The sequence below is a fragment of the Phlebotomus papatasi genome, chromosome 2 (assembly GCF_024763615.1).
Source record: "Phlebotomus papatasi isolate M1 chromosome 2, Ppap_2.1, whole genome shotgun sequence".
Taxonomy (NCBI): Eukaryota; Metazoa; Arthropoda; class Insecta; order Diptera; family Psychodidae; genus Phlebotomus; species Phlebotomus papatasi.
This window is the reverse complement of record NC_077223.1, coordinates 3,552,854-3,576,640: the sequence shown is the minus strand read 5'-3', so window position 1 is coordinate 3,576,640 and position 23,787 is coordinate 3,552,854. Positions and strand designations below refer to the sequence as shown.

Below are 23,787 nucleotides of genomic sequence, written 5' to 3'. Positions count from 1 at the left end.
GGTAATAGATATCGAATTCCGGTGCTCAGTGACCCTCTCATAAGTAGACATTCCTTAGATACTTTAATTTAGCCCCCTATTCCTTTACAATCTGTGCATATTTTCTTAAAATTCAATGCATATTAAAGAAATTACACAATATCACGAAATTCTATTACACATTGTTATGAAATTTCCCCAATAAAACCCTTCTCCAAAAGGATTAATTATACTAAAAGTATTTTATTACTTGGGAAATTAATAATAAGCTTTTCTTGAAGAGTTGTATTTTCCTCTAGATGTTCTTTGGGTGTCTTATTACCAAAAAAAAAGTTTACTTAAGAGCTTTATTTATTTTGGGTATTTCCATCAGGAATTGTTTCTATCCTATATCTGCTCAATCGATTTTACCAAATAATTTATTTTCCTGGCATTTTCATCGCTGAAATTTATCAAGAATTCTTTGTTGGAGCAACGCTTAATTTTTCGTTAATTTGATTTGAAAGATGAATGATTTTATATTTCTTGAATTTTAGGACTGAGAAATATATAGGGGACAGCGCGTTACCTTCGGACAACTCAAGCTTCAGACAACTCAATTTTTTCTATGTTCTGAGTTTGACCCATTGCTCTTTTCTGGCAATTTGAATCTTTGGTCTAGCTGTTAAAATATAATAATATAATGCGTCAAATTTATTGGAAACACTTTGAAATAAAAAAAAATGAGTTCTTCGAAGCTTGAGTCGTTCGAAGATAGCATGCTGTCTCCTATTGTTGCTACATTCTTTTAGTATTTTTAGTATTTTTTTTTTTGGAAAAATAACTAATTTTTATATTGTGGATACGATTTAAACAGATGCACGTTTTTATGTGCAAAAGTATCTTTTTGACTAGTCTATTAAAACACTGCATTGCTATAAATAAAAGGATCAAATTGATCCAAATTTGTTCTTTTGCAAAGGATGGATCAAATTACCATGTTCTATTATGATAAATGTGCATTCAGAGTTTGAAATTTGACCCATTAATGATTTGGATAAATTTGATCCTTTTATTTTTACCAGTGGAGCATTTATTTGGTTTCAAGATTTTCTTTTAAAGTCGAAATTTATTAGCCTATCTGGCCTTTTTTAATAGAATAGAATAGAATATTTATTATTAATCATAAAATAGGGTTCATCCCTCTTACAATTTGTGATAAAGAGAAAAAAATAAAAGAAAAATAACAAAAAAGATAAAGAGTTAAAAAGAAAAACAAAATAGGCAAAAAAGAGAGAAAAAAGATAAAAAGATGCTTCCTTAAGATTCATTCAGCCTAAACATGAAAAAAATTCCAAATCCCATCCGCGGACCTACGCATGTCATCACTATCATTAATCATTAAATAAAGATAAAATCATTAATAAAACATTAATAAAGATAGGTAAATCTTTAATAAAGAGAGAACATCAGAGGGCCAAGAATTGAACCCTGAGCAATGCCCTTACTTAAGAATGCAGGTGGTGAAGTTTCATCACCAAATTTGATAATATGTTATCTACCAGAGAAGTATGATCGAATGAGGGCAATTGCAGAAGAAGAAAATTCGAAGAGACTACACAACTTGTAGCAAAGGAGGTTGGCAAAATCTTTTTGGTCAATAAAAATTCAAATTGATCAGTAAAAAATTCAAATTGGTCAGTAAAGAATAAAATATTGGTCAGTAAAAAATCAAATTCGGTCAGTAAAGAAATAAATATGGTCAGTAAAAAACTTAAAAAAATCAGTAAAAAATAAAATTTTGACAGTAAAAAGTCAAATTTGGTTAGTAAAAAATAAAATTTGGTCAGTAAAAAATAAAATTTGGTCGGTGAAAAGTCAAATTTGATCAATAAAAAATCAAATTTGGTCAGTAAAAAATAAAATTTGGTCAGTAAAAAATAAAATGTGGTCAGTAATAAATAAAATTTGGTCAGTATAAAATAAAAATTTGGTCAGTAAAAAATCAAATTCGGTCGGAGAAAAGTCAAATTAGGTCGGTAAAAAGTCAAATTTGGTCAGTAATTTTTTTTTAAATCAGTAAAATGTGAAATTTAATCAGTGGGAAGTTAAATATGGAGAGTGCATAATAAATTAGTCAATAAAAAACTAAAAGGAAATCAATAAAAGTTAAAACTTTGCACATCCGGATAAAAAGTATTGCACATTTCGTATTGCGGAAACTTCGTATTTTAGTACATTTCGTATTTTACCATTTCGTATTTCATATTTCGTCTTTCCTAAATTTTGTACAAAAATTAAATATGTGCTACTGATAACTTTCCAGAGCACAGAAAAATTTCCTTTGTTTCAACAGGTGCTACTGATATCTTCCCAAAACACAGAAAATTTCCCTTTGCTTCAACAGGCGATAGAGATAACTTCCCGTAGCACAGAAAATTTGATTTTTTACTTACCAAATTTGACTTTTTACCGACCAAATTTGACCGAATTTGATTTTTTACTGACCAAATTTTATTTTATACTGACCAAATTTTATTTTTTTACTGACCAAATTTTATTTTTTACTGACCAAAATATACGCTGATAAAATTTGATTTTTTACTGACCAGATTCTCAATTTTTTACTGACCATATTTTATTTTTTATTGACCGTATTTATTTTTTTACTGACCGTATTTAATTTTTTACTGACAAAATTTTATTTTTTACTGACCAAAAAGTCGCATCCAAGGACTGTGAGGAAGACTATTAAAGGCCTTAGTGAAATCTAGAAGAACGTTTTTCGTTGATTTTTCTTTTAAGCTTATACCTCACTTTCACGTTCAAAAGGAATTTATTAATGAGTTTCAAAAATGAATTACACATTTTTTGATCAAGGCGAATATTTCATTTATAAGCGATAAACACCGTGAACCCTCCTTTCTATTAATTTTTCAAAGTTAAATGCCAAATTTTCTTTAATTTCTGTTATTTTTGTACTTTGATAAGGTTTTGATTAAAGTGGAAAGTCTTGAAATGAAATGCATTCCGGTCAAAATCCTGAAAGCCAAAATCCTGAAAATCAAAACTTCGTAGGGGCCAAAATTCTGAATAGCCAAAATCGTAAGTGGCTCAAAATGCCGAAAAGTTAAAATCTTGGATGAGTCGAAATCCCGAATAGACAAAATTCCGAATTGGTTATAATTCTGAATGGGTCAAAATCCCGAATGCCAAAATCCTGAATTCTTAAACGATTGCATCCACATTTTATTTGGAGTCAAAGGAAAGTTTTCTGTAGTTTGAGGAATTATTTTACACATTATCCTTCGTATCTAGCATCTCGTTCAGGATTTTTATCATTTGGAATTTTGACGTTTGGCATTTTGTGTTTTCGGTATTTTGACTTTCGGGATTTTGACGTTCCTGATTTTGGCTCCCACCGCATGAAATAATAAGAATGTTTTAATCGTTTCCAACCGATAATAAAATCGGTAGGGTCAGGGGCATGCCTTTCCTATGTTTCCCATATGTTTCTAGCATGTCAAAAAAAATTTTTTAGTTTATTAGCTGTTTTCTGTCATTGTAGAATGAATTAGCAAAAAATACAAATACAGAATGAAAATCAATTTAATATAGAATTGGCAACTGAAAACCCCAAATTGGCAACCAACGTGGTTTTGGAGATATCTCGTGAAATGTGTACGAAAACAGGGAAAAATTTACACTAAAACTGATCGCATTTTTCAGACCTAATGTCACCCCCTTGGCTAGGGTAATGGCACTGCATTGTGCAGTACAAAACCAGGGTTTGTCGTCCTTTAGTTTTCAAGATGAACACAGGAGACCAATGTTCTTTCCGGAAGCGTTAGTGAGAAGGTATCAATTCAGAGCAAAACTCCTCAGCTCTCTGAATTAATTCACTCTGGACATTGAGACATTGGTGTCCTGCGTCTTGCGTTCATCTTGTAATTTACTACGTCAGTTTAAAATACAATTCCCCTTAGTTTTGTTTGAAAGGCCTGTTCCTGCGCCATGATTTTTATAGGTCACGGTTAATTCGGATTTATGTTAATTTAGTAATTTTGAGCTCGTTTCGAATTTCTCTCTTTTTCTTCCATTTATGAGCTGTCGACGTCTAATTATTTGTTACCGAGATGCTCAATTATTTTGAAAATGTACGATTTTATGAATTTTCGAGAATTTCTGGACTTGTGGTCCTTTATATTTGAATTTCCCTTGTTCTTTTGTTTACTCTTGAATTTATAGTGAAATCAGTTTGACGGAAGACAATTTCATTTTAAGCTGTAGCACAACTGCCGTTTCCCGTCAGAGAATATGTTGCGAAATTGTAACGAATATGTATGTTGTTTTCGATTCAGGAGCAATCACAGTGGAAATAATGAATCTGGTGGTTCTCTGCCATCATCCGCTGGACCGTCTCTAAATTCGGACGATTTGAACAGTGGTGAACATTTGTTGAACAACAATAATCCGTTGGAGAATGGTGTAGCGGAAGTGTGCGATGTACCTGATCATGTGGCAAATCAAAAGCGACACGTGAGTTTATCACACATCTCAATTATTATCAAAATGTAGTGTGCAAGGGTGAATCAGGGGGGGGGGAGGGGTTGGGAAATTGTCACTTTTCCCAGAAAAAGCAATATTTGATGTGGAGTTGATGAGATATATGTGATTCCTCTATTTGGCTATCCAGGTTCGTGTGATAAAATCAGACAACAATGGTCTCGGTATTTCAATAAAAGGTGGCCGGGAGAATCGTATGCCAATTCTCATATCAAAGATTTTCCGAGGAATGGCTGCTGATAATGCCAAAGGTCTCTACGTGGGCGATGCTATTCTGGCGGTAAATGGAGAGGAATTGCGAGATGCCACACACGATGAAGCTGTCAGGGCGCTCAAGAGGGCAGGAAGAGTCGTTGATCTTGAAGGTGAGTTGAGCTTTTTTATTTCTTTTTACCTATTCTCGTACGCCTTTTATATTGTGCAGAAAAGAAAATTCATCACTTTGAGGTGGAGTAAGGTATTTTTAGTGTGGGAAATTTTTGGCACAATAGGAAATGATTATTTGCCAGTGGTCTAAAATATTCCAAGATGCTACTAAAAGTGTGGGCAGTGAACCCAAGAAGCACTTTAACCTCTTTAGAGTTTTGTGGAATTCTTTAAGTAAGATTTAACATTAAGTTTTTTGATAGAATCGCACCTAATCCTTTCGCAGGAGTCAAAGTGACTCTTGTAAACAAACTGACATACTTATAAAAGGCTCGATGACTTCTAAAAATCTATTATAACACTTAAAATACTTCTGCTTCTACACTTTTAAGATTCTAAAGAAATTGTGAAATTCTGAACTTTGGATTTTAGACATCCAGGAATAATAAAATACCATAATAGTGATTTTAGAATTGTAGAAACAAAATTCTTAATACTGGAACTGGATTTTTTTAAAATCTAGGGACACTAAGGCAATCCGGATTTTAGAAGTCTTGAATTTGTATCATTCTAAAATTTTAAGATCCGGAATTTAGAGATCTTTAAATCTAAAATTTTTAATTTCGAAGTCTAGAAATATTAAAAGTACTAAAATCCAAATTTTAGAAACATTGGATTTGTATTATTCTCAAAACCTAAAACCTGGACTCTAGAGATTTCAAAAATTGAAACTTTAAAATCTAGAACTCGGGGATTTAGGAATAGTAAAATATTGAAATCCGGATCTTAGTAGTCTCGAATTTCTATCATTCTAAAATTTAAAAATCTGAACTCAACAAAAATTGAGATTCTAAAATCTGGAATTTCGAAACTCTAAAATTTTAAAATACCTAATCTTGAAATTTAAAAATTCTAAAGTTCCAAAATTCGTGTTTTTAAAAAACGAAATCTAAAATTTAGAAGTCTAGAAAATTTGAAAACCTAAATTCTGGAATTTAGAGATCTTGAAAATCTAGGAATTCAAGTTACAAAATCCAGATTTTAGAAACCTTGCACTTGTATCATTCTGAAAATCTAAAACCTGGAATCTAGAGATTTCTAAAATTGAAACTTTAAGAATCCAGATATATAATTTGGATTTGGATTTTTGCAAAAGGTATTGAAATTTCCAATACCCGAGTCGGTATAGTCCCCGTAATCGATGTATCTTTTCAAATATGTTTGTGTCTTTGTGACAAAGTTAGAGGCCAAACGGTAAGATATATCGACTTTCGGTCTTCGACGACTTGTATCATTCTGAAAATCTAAAACCTGGAATCTAGAGATTTCTAAAATTGAAACTTTAAAATCTAGAATCCAGAGATATAAGAATAGTAAAATAATGAAATCTGGATCTTAGTAGTCTCGAATTCCTATCATTCTAAAATTTAAAAGTCTGAACTCAACAAAAATTGAGATTCTAAAAATGTTTCTAAATTACGTTATCTTAATATTATATTTAAAAATTTTATAGTTCCAAAATTCTAGTTTTTAAAATACTAAATTTAGAATTTAGAAATATAGAAAATCTGAAAATTAAATTCTGGAATTTAGAGATCTTGAAAATCTAGGAATATAAAAGTTCCAAAATCCAGATTTCAGAAGTCTTAAATTTATATCATTATCAAAATCTAAAACCTGAAATATAGAAATTTTAAAAAATGAAACTCTAAAATATAAAATTCAGAATTCTAGTAATAGTAAAATATTGAGATCCGGATCTTAGAAGTCTAGGATTTCTATCATACTAAAATTATAAAATCTAGATTTAAAAACTAGAATGAGATTCTAAAATCTGGAATTCAGAAATACTAAAATTCTAAAATACCTAATCTTGAAATTTAAAAATTCTAATGTACCAAAATTCATGTTTTTAAAAACTAAGTCTGGAATATGGAAATATAGAGACTCTGAAAATTTAAATTTTAGAATTCAGAGAAATTTAAATTCTAAAATTTATGATTTTGAATTTTATTAATTCTAAACCTCTATAATCTATAATTTATAATTCTAGGAATAGTAAAGTTCTAAAATTCTCATCTTAAAATTCTTGAATTTGCATCATTCTAAAACTCTAACATCTGGAATTTAGATATCTAGAATTCTATAATTTTAAAATCTATAATTAATTAGGCAATCTTGGAAATTTTGAAATTTTAAACCATTTTGAAATTCTTAAATCTTAACTTGAGAAATTTAGATTCTAAATTTTGGAATTTAATTCTAAAATTCTAAATTCTCGAATTTAGATATCTAGCCACTTTAAAATCTATTATTTTGAGGTCTAGTAGTTCTTAACCTCTAAAATCCAGGATTTTTAGATCTAAGAATACCATAGTTTTAAAATCCTGCATTTTGGAAGTCTGCAAATGTATATCTTTCTAAAATCTAAATTTAAGAAGTATGGAAATTTTAAAATCCTGAATTTAAACATCTTTGTATTCTAACATTTTAAAATATATATATTTATAGATCTAGAAAATCAAGAAAATTTGAAGTTTGTTGGGTCTCATTTTAGAAAGTCTAATTCTAAAATGCGGAATCTTGAATTCTAAATATTCTAAAGTTCAAAAATTCTCGAAAGTTCTATATTTTTCAAATCTCTAGAACTTTATTTGTTAGAAAGAGTACAGAACTTTTAGTGGAAAGCTTAAACAAACAAAGAGTCAGGTATGCAAGACAGGGATCATTGACTCGATTCCTACATTACTCCACTTCTATAGTTGTAATTGAAAAATAAAAGCTTTACCGGGGTTTGTCATAAAAGAAACATGGTCAATCAAAGTATTTTGATGAAAAAGATCTTCTTTCAAGCGCTGCTTCAATCAGTCCCATAGATTTGGTTCTTTTAAGGAGATTAACACTTAGGCGTATACTTCGGGAAAGAAAGCTATAAGGAATTAACTAAATACAACAGTCTGTCAAGAGCAAGAACAATTGTGCTACCAGACGTCAAACCGCTACGGATGCACTTAAAAGACCAGGGGGCAATAGTCTTGGGGCTTCCTTTCAGGCACAGTGCCATTTTGCAGGGATGTTTCAGAATTAGTCGGAACGTTAAAAAATGAACGTTATTTGACAGATATTTATACAACCGTTCATTCTCAATTGTCCTTTTGCTCAAGTTATCTCTCCAATGGAACATCAACATCTTTTAAGTACAAGTTTTGCAAAACTTTGTAATTTCCACGTAGATTTTTGTAAAAAAAAGACACAGCCGAAACAGCACATTTGCCAGCGAAATGAACAATGGTACCATGCTGTGGGGTATTTTATCACTATCATTTAATAAGACTGTCATGTCGCAATGGGGGTGGTTGGGGGATGGTCTCAATAAATAAATGTGAATGTAAAATTAAATTCAATATTCACATTGGGTGATACTGTGGTGTGGAAAATGGGTAAATATGCAAATATGAGGAGAGAAACTTAATTAAGTTGCTGGTTTTCCGAGCCATCTCCCGCCCCCAACATTATTGATATAATTTGGTTAGGGGTTTGGGGTCTGGCCTTTTCCACGTCTTGTGAGAAATTTCATAACCCAAAATACCCGTACATTTGAATTGTTTTTCCTGCAGCTGTACTCGATGCAATAATAATTGCAATGCTTCTGGGAATGATAGAAGTTTTTGGTGAAACGAACTTTTTGTTCTGCAACTTTAATAATTTCTTTGATTTTCTTAATTATTTTGCTCTTCGAACATGGAAAGAGCAATACACATTTATATACTGATTTTCATCTAACTTCATGGTTCGGGCTCCCTGTTTCTAATTAAGGAAATATCGGTTTTATAATGTCTTTTTCTGTCTTACCGATTGTCAATGAATCGGGGAAAAAACGGGATAAGATATCTACTTGGCGTCTTTGAAGCGGATATAATCAGTCCAGAATCTCAACTCCAATCTTTCCTTGTAAATTTTTCGGAAATTCGTAAGTTCGGAAAATTTCGGTTACGTTCGAGAGTTTTCGACAATTTTGAATCGGGAATTCAAGTTCGGATGAATTCAAGCCACTTCAGGTTAGTATCGAAATTTCGAATATAAAAACGAATTTTTAGTTTTCGATATTGGATTTTACAAGGCAAGTTTTTTGTCCTTCCTAACTCTTTTTTACACCCAAGTGACTTGAATAATTCAGTTCTTTGACTTGAAAGATTGAGGGAGATTTTCATAATAATTTGTGATTCTGTTTGTTGAAGAAAAACAAATTTTGCAAGAAAGCTTTAGGGAATATTGATTACTCCCCTGAATTCGATTTAATACGCATACTCGGGGAAAAGTTAGTATGTTAGCAATGGATTGAAGAGGACGTGCTTTAACAAAAATTTAAGTATAGGGGCCATTTATTAATTAAAAGTCTACCAAAGATTGTACGATTGCATGTATTTATCATAATCCCAAGGTTTACATTTTTAAAAAATTGTGGCAGAGTGAGCGATTGATTGGTAAAAATCATCAGTATTGGCTCCGGCACATCTTTTATAAAATCAAAGAAGTACCAAAGTGTTAGTGCTTTCGCATCATTTACCGTTTACCGATTCTTAACCGATTTTCTGTTTCATAAATCATTCAAAAGATCCCACAAAATAGTTTTAAAAGTAATAAAATTGATTTTCGGTTAAAAATTACTTATCTGTTTATAACCGATCGGAACCGGTTCAGACTTGTCAGTAATTCCAAGACCTTTCCAATGAGCCCGAAAATGATACCATTCAGTTGAGATATGCGCTCTCTTGAGCTTTGTAAACATTTGAAATTAACACATATTTGAACGGTAAAATGTCACTATAAAAGTTTATGAATTTCTTAAAATATGCATGTAATATGTTTTTCAGTGTTTAAATTTTAATTTTTTTGCTCTTTTCCAAGACAAATTTGTTCAGTATCCTACCCTATCGCGGTTTCTCATTTGACCGAAAAACGACCAAAAACGGTCGGTAGGTTTAGTGTTAACAGAAGGATGTTTCGAAGTTTTGAAAAACTAATAAGAAATTTTGACAGTTATCCAAACCTTTTTAAATAATCAAAATCGTACTAAAAGAGAATTTATGCTAATTTTTTAAGTGAAGTCTAAAACATTTTTAAAATAAGAACGTTTCTTTTACTATGTTATTTCTTGTAAACACAAATTCTTCGAAGAAAAGCTTTTTAAATCCATAAAAATGTTTTTGAACATTTGCTTAAATCTGGTGAAATCATCAAAATCGATGAAAAAATGGATTTATTAATTTGTTTTTTTTTTGTGATTTTTTTTTAAAGAAAACTCTTGCTTTTCGGCGTTCGAAAAACTTTTATTTGGGAGATAATCGTCCAAAAATATTTTTCTGAAATGCCAAATGACATAATTTCAAATTTGTGGCCCCCCTTTATTAAAGTCCTGGCTACGTTCTGGGTAGATTATAAGCTTCTGAAGGGGTGTGGCTTAGATGTTTCTGCGGAGCTTGCAAACGAAGAAATGTCGGATGACTTGTTAGGATGGAATGGGGCACTTCTGAATTGAATATCTCTAAAATAGTAAATAGCAATAGTAAAATAGCATAATATTTACACCGATTTAGAATCAATATTGCAGGGTAAAATAAACATTTCCGGAATGTTATTTTAACTTTTTCGGGTTTCTCTCAGTCAGTGCATGAATTGGATCACTGAGAGAAATCCGAAAAAGTTAAAATAACATTCCGGAAATGTTAATTTTACCCTGCGGTATTGATCCGTAATCGGTGTAAATATTACCATTTTTAGGTGTATTGGGGGTTAAAGTTACCCTTTTTCATGTTAATTTTACCCTTAAAAAGGTGTAAAATCAACATTAAAAAATGTTGATATATGTTTTTACACCTAAAAAGTGTTAAAGTTATGAGGAAAAAAAGTTAATCGCACCCCAAGAGGCAAACAACTGACCAAAATTTCATGTCGTAGAATCAATATTTACAAAATATTCACAATTTTATATGGGAAGAATAAAATATTCGAATATTTCTCTAAATATTCGCGATATTCGCAATATTCAGGAATATTCGCGATATTCAGGAATTATTCGTGATATTCGCAATATTCAGGAATTATTCGCGATATTCACGATATTTATGAAATATTCGCAATATTCACGAAAAAATGCCGATATTCGCAATATTCACGTTGGTAGATGTTCTAGACTCGCGAGTTGTTTCCCCCTTGTCGCACCCTCTTTTTTTTCTCAGTGATCGCTCAATAAATCTATAAATTTCTTTAAGATACACAATCTAAATAACAAGTTCGAGTATTCCGCAAAAGCTCTCATTTCGATGAACTGCCTCCATAATGTGACCTCAGTTTTGGCAATTTCAAACGCTACCCTAATAAAACATTGCAGATAATAATGCAAACTAATTTGTCTTAAATAAATATAGTAGCATGCAGAGATTACTTTGCAATTTTGATCAAAATTAATTTCTGGTTTCGTTCAAAGTTAAAACACACATTTCACTCATCACGCTTTATTTAATAAACAACAACTGCAACAACATGATATCCATGTTGCATATTTGTGCAGAATTTATTTCACAAATTATTGCTCTAATAAAAATAAGCAACTTGCTGAACTCAGGACAACTCTTGCAGATTCTTTGCCTTTCTTTCAGAAATATCTCTCTATATTCGAAAACAAATTGAAGTTTTTCTAACCGGAACCCATCCAATCATCTAAATAAATACGTGTTTGTTGAAAAATTTTCTTTTTAGAGTTTTCTCTTCAGAAACCCCAACTTAGCAATGTTGAGTAGAACAAAAAATAAATAAACACGTTGATTTAAAAAAAAAAAGAACCGTCCTCATCCGTTGATGAAAAGAAGGAAAAAACATTCAGCTTTATGGGAAAATCACGATAAAACGACACATTCTCGTAATGAGGAACTTTCTGACTATATCTTTTTCTTCCTTTCTGTCTTCCCTGTTTCATCCTCAATCTTCCGAGGTGGTTCTCAGGTAAAAATTCCATCCACCCCAAAATTGACATTCTCCCAACTCCCAAGGCAACAATTTTTAACCACCCACCAAACTAACTGACTAACTGCCATTCTCTTCATCTTCACACTCCCCCATACCCAACCTCCACCGAAGAATCCATCCTCCTCATCTCCCCCATCCTCCTGCGGAGTTGTCAGAGATAAGAAGATCGCACAAACAGGAGAGTCAAATAAAATGAGGCGAAAAGAAGGGAAAAAAGCCAGCAAAGAAACGAAGAGAGAAACAAAAGAAAGGTAAATTGGGTGATTTCGTGTGAAAATGACGGTGATAAATCTTGTAGTTGTTAAAGACAAGAGAGAAAGCGTGAAGTCTTAGCGGCTAAGGCAAAGAAAAAAAAATGAAAAAGTACCAAGGATTGCTATTTGAGTAAAGTACAGGAGGGTACAGAAGACGAGCGGTGACAAAACTGCATCATATTCCGCTATGAATTTAATTATATTCACTTGAAATATGATTTAATGAGCATGTGCTAAATTTGAGAACACATAGACACTCATCATATATCACAGGAAGAAGCTATGTCGAGATAAATAAGATAAAATGAGATTCCACAAAATATTTTATAGAAGCAATCATCTTTTGCGAAATCTTTTGGAAGATTATTTCAGGATAGGGTAAAGGCTCATAATTTTGGACAGTCTGCTTAGAAGCATCGATATTCCAAGTTTGAAGTGCGATATTTTCAATACTATAATTGATTTTTTTTGTTACTCTCTTTTTCGAAGGGTTGTTTAGAAACTTGGCAAGGGTTTATTGTCTTTGATTTTATCAAAATTAATCTTAATACGTTTAAAAATGAATTGATATGTAGAGGTGAATTGGACTCTTATTTTGGACAACTTGGTTATTAATTTGGATGGCTTGGATGTAAATTTGGACAGCTAATCCGCCTCAACAGGATGCTCATTGTTCTTCATTTCATGAACCAATCTTACCAAGTCCTCTTTCTGTTCATGTAAGGGAACCGTAGAATTTCACAAGAAGCCCGAAAACTTCTCATATCATTCATTAAAGTGAGTTGATTTCGGTACTCCAAGTACGAGCTGATTAGCGCATTCCTTGACCTTTCCGGGAGCCTTTCAAGGTTTTTCTCACTACTACATATCGTTCGTAGAGATGATGCTCCTTTGTTTCTCCAGGCATTTGTCCAACCTAGTCATCACAAAAGCTAAAACTGTACGAAATTTCGTGAGAAAAACACCTGTCCAAAATACAGATTATCATCCAAGAAGCAAAATAGCTGCCTTATAGAACCAAGTATTAAACAAGTCTCTTAGTGCACTTTTAAAGGACTTAAAGTGAGAATTTTCTTTTGAAATTCTTATAGAAGCTCTTAAGATCCTTAAGAGTGCGCCACTTTACTTATAGTAATCTCAGTGATGGAACTAAGAGCGTTATAAGCAAATAAAAAGATTTTTGGTTCCATAGTGTCTTACTTAAGGAATCCTACAAGACTATATTAAGAAAAAATTGTTTCTTGGGCACCTCACTGGGTGAACCTCTTAGGAAATTGCCCATTTTTTACACGAAAAATGTAATTCACAAAGCAAATCTCACTTCAGGTTAAATGTACAAATCACCATTAACGTGAATCAACACAATATTCAATGAATATTTAATAATATAACTGAAAAGCAGCGAGAAAGAATTTTTAGTACTTCACCACAGCTAAATAAGACTGAAGTTGACAAGAAGTTCTGTCATATTTCTCGTAAGCAATTGCTCAAACTGAATTTTCAACAAAGCAATTTCAACTCAAATCATATTCAAATTTAACGTATTTAGTTTTAAAATCTTCCAAAAAGAACAAATATTTAGATATAATTCATTATTCATCAAATATTGGAATAAAAATCCATAATTTTAATCATTTTTTTTAGTGTCCAATTTTACCCTCAAATTGTCCAAATTTAGAAACTGTCCAAAATTATGAGCCTTTCCCCTACTTCCCCTTCAGAAGCTATGGCTATTCATTTCAAAATTCCACGCTTATTATAAATACTAAGGGGTGACAAAATGTCCCAAGCTTTGCGAAATGCTCGAACTCGTGATTTAGATTTGTAAATCACTCAAAAGATTACACAAAATAATTTTAGGAGTAATAAAATTTATTTTAGGACAAGAATTACATATCGGTTTATAACCGGTTCACACCCAATTTGAACGAATTTATAAATCACTCAAAACATTGCCCAAAATAACTTAGAACTAATGTAACTAAATTTCGAATAAAAATTACTTATCGGTTATGAATCGGTTCAAAATCGATTGGAACCATTGAAAAACCGATATTAGGAATGATTATGACAAAGACATAATTTTGGAGAGGATGAGTGGGTAAAATTATTTGTATTCAGTTGTTAATGAATGAATTTTGTATCATTAGCATTTATTTCATTGAACTTTACTATGTTAAAAAAAATAGGAAAAGAGGCTTGCGCTTTTGATAAGGTGCGGGCGACTTTGCACTTTTTAATAAATACTAAAAGATTAACAATTTATAGTAATAAACGACAATAAAAGCCTTCAAATCTAAGGGTAATATGTATGAGATCTACAAGATGGCGTGATCCTCATTTTGATTTGACGTTTCTGTCCGCCATTTTGAACAACTGTCAAAAGAAAAAAAATCGTTCGATTGAGTTGAAATTTTATTGTGTTATTGCTGATGTCAAGACCTTTTCAGAACGTATCTAAGTCGCGGTCTATGTCAGGCAATAACCTAGATACAGAGACTCAAAGTTTTAAATTTTGAATTAATCACATTTCCGGGGTCTCTTATTTTTTAATCTTGAATATCTGGACCTTATACGAAATGTCCTAATAAACAAAAAAAAACAGTTGAAGAATTTTTTTTGTATATTCGTATAAAACGAAAAGTTCATTTATTTATTTATTTATTATTTTTGCTGCACCAAAAGCTTTTCAGATCCTGAAATGACATTCTGTAAACTATATTTTTCTTTTTCTTTGTAAGGTATATCTTAGGAAATTTACGTTTTTGCTTTAAGTGACGCTATTTTTCCGAAGATTTTTGGAATTCGGCAGAATACATAATTTACGAATTTGAAGGCATAACCTCACCATTTTATGACGCAAGATTTAACAAAGATGCTACGTTGTAAATTCTGAGTTTCAAGCGTAAAATAAATTGTTTACAAATTTTTTTCTGATTCATTTTCGGTTAGGACTGATGCAGTCAGATCAAGAATCTCAAGGCCTTTCAAATAAATTCAATTTTGTCTAAATCGGTTGAGAAATAGGCTCTTTAGAGTGGTTTAACTTTGAAAAATTTATTAACGTTGTCAATTTAAATGGACTAGGTCGCTTTATCTTACCATTTTGGGCTATTAGGTTCAGAAAATATAGAATATAACCAAATTTTTAGTAGCTTTAAGTTAAAACTATGAAAAATTCTTCTAAATGGCTATTTGCATTAAAATTATTCACTAAGCATCTCTCAATATACCCCCTCCAAAAGCTACCGAAACCCCTATGGAATGTCACTAAATCATTTTTGTATGTATTCTGTATGTGATAAGTAAAGTTTCGTGGCATCATCGTTGGAATATGCAATTGTTTGGGAAAATGTGTAGAGAATGGTGTTCAGTGACAAAGCTAGAGCAGATTATACATGTGTCGTCACAAGTAAATGCAGCGAGACGTAGAAAAAGTTTTGATAGTGGAAGAGAAAGCTTTCAACTTTTGCCACATTCACAAGTTAGTAGGGGAATGAGTAAGATAATAAAAAGCTCCTGACGCTGTATTTGTGCCATTGAGCTCAACAGTTTTTGAACACTAGCAGGAAGAGACAAAATAGAATGTCGACAATATGTAAAACAATTAAGTGTAACATGCAGTTTGATAGCAAAAATCTCCCATTTGAGCTTTTCGAAATGGGGAAACAAACTGCTGGGAAATTGTACTGAGTGAGAGGATTAAAAAATACTGAATTGTTGGTGTTTAAAGATGGGAAAGTGCGTTATAATTTGATGAATTTTTGACAGAAATGGAATTGGGACGAAGTGGCTAAGGGTAGTACGTTAGAGGAACGCTCAAATCATGAACTAGGAGTCAAAAATGCCTAGGCAATGCTCTACGGTAGTCTTTACGAGCTAAGTGCCATGTTTTAGTAAAATTTGCACTTATCCTTAGACTTCATGCGAGCAACACATATTCACCACGAAGTAAGGCGTATGTGCTCTCGAGAAGCAGTGTTAGACATTCGTGCGAAACTGAAGGCAATGAAAGAGCATTTTCTAGGAAGGATGAGCAACTGTGCTAACTACATTTGCTGTTCCAAGCCAGAAGGTCCTTTTTGTTATGGAGTTCTTTATTAATATTGACACTGAAATGTCCACTTACCTTAATAACTAATTTCTAAACAATTTTTCATTTATAAAAACTGTTGGATAAAAGTTAAATCTCAAAGTGGGAGACATTTTATTGCTCGAAGTCAACAGAGAGGAATATTGTAATTAGTTGATTGTGAGTTACATGGATCATATTTTCGTAGATCTTTACGAATTGGAAGTTTCGAAGAAAATCCTGTCATGATAATTGTCGTGGCTGGTGACAACGCATTAAGACCGTTTTTCGGTAGAATGTTTCGGGAATACGTCGAATGATTATTGCCACTCTGTATGTATCTGGTAAATATTTAAGGTTAAAATGATCACAATACGATTTGTGCAACAATAGGACATGAACTTTACTCTTATTCTTTTTTTTTTCTTCTAAAAAGTGTTAAGTTTTCTGCTAAAATTCGAAAACAATTCGAATTTTTGTCTTTTTAAATTGTTAATGTAGTTTGAGAGTTTGAAAGTGGACTTGTCAAAATTAAGAACTTATTTTAAATTAGTTTCTTCTTGTAATTGGGCTACAATGGTCTACGTAAGGCTTTTCTATGTGGGGTTCTGGTACTTCTTCAGTGTAACCCTTTAAGCAAAGACCACTGTATCCAATCCCAGTTTTTTCTCGGGCTGGGTAACGGATGATGTCTTTGGGGTTAAAGATGATGAAGTAGGAGCGGTGTGGTGCAAAAGGTCGTGAGAGGGATTCACTGCTGTGACCGCTATCCTGTCCGATGATCTACATGATCTATCGTTTTGGATGAGCAAATTGAGGGTGGTCGAGAGCAATCTGTTCCGTATCCAAGAGTGGAAACCGAAAGATGGTGAACGGGAGGTCACTACGTGTCTCTGGGTGGTGACAGTTCAACTGAGGGACCATCATTCCATATCCTAGATCGGTATTATAGTGAGACTACCCAAGAAGCAATATTTTCTTAATAGAATCTTGTAGAATTCCCTAAGTAAGGCATTATAGAACCAAAAATCTATTTATTTACTTGTAACGCTCTTGGTTCCATCACTGAGATTACTATAAGTAAAGTGGCGCACTCTTAAGGATCTTAAGAGCTTCTATAGGAATTTCAACAGAAAATTCTCACCTTAAGTCTTTTAAAAGTGCACTAAAAGACTTGTCTAATACTTGGTTCTATAAGGCAGCTATTTTGTTTCTTGGGTACTGCCGGGGGTAGGGGGTTGGAAAGAGGAAGGAGAGCATTAGAGCTTGTCTACGAGGAGTTGGGTGATTCCGATTGTCTGACTCGAAGTGTGCTTAATCTGTGACCACTTACTTACTGAGTTAGATGCCTGCAACATCCCTTTAACCCTTTAAGGACGAGTGGGACACCGTTGTCCCAAAAACTAAAACAATTTCTTTGACTATAGAAAGTTATTTTGTCGGAAAAATAAGTTCATTTTTGCGACATGGCTATTACATTCGTTCTTAAAAGGTTAAGGAACTACTTACTTACTTACTTAACCGGCGCTACAACCAATTACTGGTCTTGGCCTGACTCAGGACCCGTCGCCACTCAAGCCTGTTACGCGCCACTGTTCCCCAATTCCGCACCCCTAATGAGCTGGCGTCCTGGGCCGCGCCGTCGGTCCATCGGAGGCTGGGTCGGCCTCGTTTCCTCGAAGCATAGAGTCCGCCCCTAAAGACTTTCCAGGCTGGGTCGTCCTCATCCTTGCGAACCAGATGACTAGCCCACCGGAGTCTATTGAGGCGTATTTGCTTGCCGACCGTTACCTCTCGGTAGCGCTCATATACCTCATGGTTGTATAGGCTCCGGAATCGTCCCTCCTCACATATGGGGCCAAAGATCCGTCGTAGTATCCTCCTCTCAAACGCGACTAAGAGTTCGCAATTCTTTTTGCTGAGGACCCACGTCTCAGACGAATGCGTGAGGACTGGAAGGATCATAGTCCTATAGAGCAGTAGCTTAGTCTCTATGCTTAAGGTTCTGGACCGAAAAACTCTTGATAGACTGAAATAGACCTTGTTCTTCTAGACAACAGATAATAGACTTCTGTTGAGATGTTGTTGTCGGCTGTGTTAAGGAACTAGGCCTCTCGCATTAACCTCCTCCAGTCCTGGCAACTCTCCGTCAGTTTGCTTCAGAAAGTACCATAGGTTGCTGTCGTAAAGTCCGTCCTATCGGAGACTATCCGGTGTTTTCGTAACACTCTTGCTTTTACGAGGATGGGTTGTAAGTCCTTCGCCCAACCCTTTCTAGAAGGATCAGATCCCTTGTTCGTTAGCTTCAGGTTCGTGACTTCCCACTGGGGTTGGTTATACAATCTTTTATCACTCACCTGAGTGTACCGGAGCCTACCAGGCACCTAGCCAGCTTTAGAGCTTGACTATGAGAAGTGGGGAGATTCCGATTATCTGGCTCTGATCTGTGATCAGAGGTAGGCCAGGATGGGTGCTCACCAATGGTTTCTGCAATTTGAACCCCATGGAATCGCCCTGGTTGTTAGGTTCGATGAGATGGTACATGAACTTCGTGGTTCTGAAATAATGTTAATCTAAACTAGAAATTACGAAAAATAGTTGTTTGAAGGCCAGATTAGTCGATGCTTGATTGGGAATAATATTACGCCTATCCTGGCGGACTGGTGAATTATTCTGGTCACAAGGTTGTACTTTATCTAAAGATTTTATGTCGAAAGACAGGTCTGTGACCTCAAGTTTATGACCGAATGCAAATTAGTTCAGTTGCACTACAGGACAGCATGGAATCAGTCTGTTCCATGCTGTGTGATTGTAAGTTGTCTTCCTAGAAGTAAGTCATATACGAAAATACCCTTGAATTATTCCTTATAACGGGTTTTCAAGGTCAAAAGTTTAAAAGGCTTTAGATAGCGTATTTCTCAACAGAATGTTATCGTGTTTCAGCTCATTGGAAAGGTCTTGGAATGTCTGATTTCCAATCGGTTATGAACCGGTAATGAACCGATTCCTTTCCAATTTTGGGCGATGTTTTGAGTGATTTATAAATCGGTTCAAATTGGTTGTGAACCGGTAAACTTTAGAAGAAATTGCCGAGTGGGAAAACTTTGCGAAATCTTTGAACTCGTGAATACTACTGTCTTCCTCATGAATTGAGCTAATAGGTAAATGATCCGAAAGTATTTTTGAGGTTAGCATCTAAGTCACGAGCACTTCGCAAAGCCTGGGATGCTTTGCCACCCGCTTTTTTCTGTAATAACAAAAGTTGATGGAAAATTTGTATTATAGCGGAAAAGTTTTCTTGTGCACTTTTGCAATTATTTATACGGTGAGTTTGGTTTGGGACGAAATGGGGAGGTAGGATACATTGTGCAATATTTATTTTTTGTGCATAACAGCAAAATAAAAGGAGTAAAAGTGAAAAGTTTGAATGGGAAATAATAAGTGGGAGTGTTGCTTTTTTTTATTTTCTGTGTGGGATGAGTGCTTCTTATTGGTTTGAATGCAGATAAATTGAAGGGAAAATGGAATAAGTGCCTGAAAATGGAAAAATATCACACGTTGTGCTTTTTTTCCTTTGGGGTTTTTTTTAATATGAATAAATTCTTCCCTGTGCTGAGAATTTTTCAATTTTTTTCATCATATTTATTTATTTCTGACTTGAGAAAATCTCTTTTTTTGCTGTATATTTCTTTTCCTATGATTTTTTTCTGGGGTATTTTTTTTCTCAACGCCAAGGGTGGATGGGATATGATTTATAACTTCAATTTATGATGGCTGAATGTGTTTGTTAGATGAGATTTATTCGATTTTATATTTCATACCGCCCATACACTTTGGCGCTGGGATGAATTTTTTAGCAGCTGGTGGTGGATTTTTTTTCCAGGGCAAAAATGTCATGTTACGTGTGTCAATAAGTCGAATATTGTTCATAGGGTTATATATTGCAATTTTCCCATCCTCATCATGCTTTTCTCGATCCCGGTTGTCTTTTATGCCACCCCAAATTCAGCCGATTTTCTTTTTCTTTTTAAATATCGTCACACAAACTCCTTCGTGGACCATTTATATTTATTTATGAATCTCCTCTCCCACCCCCCCCCTCCCCCCACAAATTTTCCCAGTCCCAAAAGCACCCCAAATTTTGTCCTGGCGGAAGCTTTCCATTTCATTGGCAATACAATATTTTTATGTATGTGAGTCACTTCCATTCATTTTCTCTCACAACGCGCTCTGTTATTTTTTCTTGCCTTGGCACTTTTTTTTTGCTGGCTTCTTCTGCGCTTTCCCAACTCATTTTTATTCAGTTCACATCGTTCCAAAGGAGACACGATCCGATATTTCTCAGCAAACACATGGCAAGGTTCATTGGAGGCACCTTCTGGGTACCATCCCCGAAAACACCAACTCGATCCCGCGTGTCATTAGAGTTGTGAAAAATATTCTAGAATTAAATTTCATCCACATAGATAGGGTAAGTGTGCCAAATTCCGGCCAGCTTGCAATTTCGGCCACATTTTTTGTTCTTCGAATATCCATGAATTTTTTAGGTTTTGCATACTCTAAAGAATATAGGGTAAGTGTGCCAAATTTCGGCATAGTTGCATGCAACCGCCAAAGTCTCAAGTTTGAAATTTAATATTTTTAATAGAAATTGATTTTTTTCACTCCTTCTATTTAAGGAGTGTTGCTTAGAATCTTGTAGAAACTTTATCCTCTTTATTTACTGTAAAATCATTCTTAATACATTTTAAAATGAATAAAAATGTAGACATAGCTTTGGTGCCCTATTTCGGCCACCTTCATTCTCATAGTTTCTTGCCCTTCGGGAATTCTTCCAATATCTTTTAACACGTCATCTCGTTTGCCGAAGCTACATTTTTTGTTATTCTTTTGCATTGTATAATCTCTAGAGTATGTAAAAACTAAAATTTCATGGAAATTCGAGGAACAAAAAAGGTGCCCGAAATTGAAAGCTGGCCGGAATTTGGCACACTTACCCTACAATGCAAAAAATAACAAAAAAAATGTCGCTTCGACGAGCAAGATGATCTGAATTGTTGACGAAATAGTGAAAAAGTTTTGTAGAATTGTAAAAACGTGCCCCCATATTGTTCATATGCCCTGTACCCATAATTTGACGTTAAATGTATTGAACGAATCTCAGGAGAGTAATATTAGACTTGATCACTGATGAAGGCTCGGAGCCTGAGCCGAAAGCTTTGAGAAAAGTTGATGAGTTTTCCTTGAGAGATACCATTTCCCGACGATTTCCGGTTTACCCATCAATATCTGAAGAAGATATTGAAAGAATTCTTGAAGGGCAAGAAATTATGAGAATGACCGTGGTGTCACATATAAGATTAATATTAATATTAAGAAAAGCCGGAGAGAGAGGTATATATATGCACAATTTCAAATGGAATATCACGTGTGTTAGAAAGAGTACACTCTAGTGGATTAATCCGATGAGTAAGATATTACTGTTCGTATTAATTGATTTCTGAATCGTATTACAGGCACAGGAGCAATTTTCCATGCGTGCCAACTGTGATTCGGTCAGTTTTCGAGCTATGTAGTGCTGCCAACTTCGTACGCAGAGGGGAAATGTGAGAGAGAAGCAAAATAAAACAATTGCTATCTTTTTTTGCCATTCTCGCAGTTCAGAAAGTATTAATCTTAATATTAATCTTATATGTGACATGGTCATGAAGGTGGCCGAAATAGGGCACCAATGTTATGTCTACATTTTTATTCCCTTTAAAAATGATTAGGAATGAATTTAGAGAAAGTAAAGATGATAAATTGTCTACAAGGTTTCAAGAAACAGTCCTTATTAAAAAGTAACAAAAAAAATCAATTTCTATTAAAAATATTACATTTTGAACTTGAGACTTTGGCGGTTACATGCAACTATTCCGAAATTTGGTACACTTACCCTATTAATCAAAATTTAATTTTCTAAAGTGTTTGTATTCCATCGTGATGTATTGGCTACAACTTTGAGAGCTTTGAATGTTTTAAAGCAGGGACGTACTCGTTAAATTTCGTGTGGAATCGGAGAATAAGTAGGGGAAGGTTTTCAGCCTTAGCACATACTCTGGCTTCAAACTTTTCATATTTTTCCCATATTTCTTTAATGAATCCGGCCTAATAGAAATTCACTGGGATTTTTCAAAGGAATATGGGAAAAATATAAAGTGATCGAAGACAGTGTGTGCGAAGCCTGAAAGAATTCTCCTACATAAATTTACATGACAACCTCGTTGAAAGATATTCAAGTATTGAAACGAAATCCGCCAATTTAAACGAAAAAAGCAAAGAGAATTGCTATGGGTACCAATTTTTAAAGGCATTGCATAAATGAGCAGTAAAAAGTAAAAATTGAGCAGTAACAAAAAAATTGGAACAGTGATATTATTGTCTAAATTTTGGCAAAGGGAAAATAAAGGGTTCTTCATTCTATAACAATTTTAAGTGTTAAATATATAATTTAGACCCATTTTTGTAAAGATTTATGTTTTTTACTGCCCATAATTAGATATTTTACTGCTCATTTTTATTTTTTTTACTGTCCATTTTGAATATTTTACTGCTCGTTTGTTTTTTTGCCATTTTTAAACAATCAGTTGTTGAAATCTTCAGTGGTAAATTCAAGTTCGATCTAAAGTATTTTCCTCAACTTAACTTTTCGCTGAAAACTTTGTTTTACCAATAACTTTGTCTTTTTTAACAAACAAATCATTTAACAGAAAACCTTTTCTCATACATCATATTTATTATCCCAAAATTTTATATTTTTGAAAATTATACTTGTCTAAAACTGCCCCAGTCTCCTATACTGGAATTTACTGGAATTTCCACTGGGAGGAATAGCAATGCTTCTAATTGCAAAATATGCTTCTGTAAGAAAATATAATAAAGCAGATTTTTTTAAAGCCTGAGATTTTAAAAACTTATCATAAAACGGAACTAGAGGAAACTGGGGCACCACCAAATACGGGGTAGCACCAAACACTAATTTTTATTTCTTAACTACTTGGACTATCTCAACCATTTCTTCAGTAGACAAGCATCCATATAGTGCCTATAAAATTCCTATAGGTCTTGTCCTTAGAAGTCGAATATCTGATTGAAAAATCGCAGTGTTTGGTGCTACCCCGTGTTTGGTGGTGCCCCAGTTTCCCCTAGTCCCTCGGTAGTGCTTTACATTTACCGTAAGTGCGGGTGACTTGTCTCCCTGCTGTCCGTAGGCTTTCCTTTAATTCTAGGGCTTATTAAAGGTTTTCGCCGATCTGGTCTATCATGCTGAAGTACCCAAATAGGATACAATGATCAGTAAACGGATATTTGAAGTTTCAGTATCAGTCAATAAAATGCAAACATTGGTATTTTTTCAAAAATTGATTCCGTCAAAAAGTATCTGAAAGTCTACTTCCCCGTGAGGCTCGAGATTCTCGTTTGGAAAATTAAAGGCATTGTCAGACTGGGATTTTTCGTTAATCTCTTTGCTTATTCTTCATCTCTTCTTTCAAGTTTAATATTGCC

The 23,787-nt window shown here is 33.7% G+C and overlaps 1 protein-coding gene across 2 annotated transcripts in view; it reads left to right on the top strand.

Annotated features, from left to right (window-relative positions):
• LOC129802170 (beta-1-syntrophin) overlaps positions 1-23,787 on the top strand; it is a 194,848-nt gene that overhangs the window by 46,619 nt on the left and 124,442 nt on the right. For both annotated transcript variants that reach the window (XM_055847789.1, XM_055847790.1), the window contains exons 3-4: positions 4,320-4,497; positions 4,655-4,889. In XM_055847789.1, the coding sequence (XP_055703764.1) occupies positions 4,320-4,497; positions 4,655-4,889 (413 nt within the window). The remainder of the gene's footprint in view (positions 1-4,319; positions 4,498-4,654; positions 4,890-23,787) is intronic.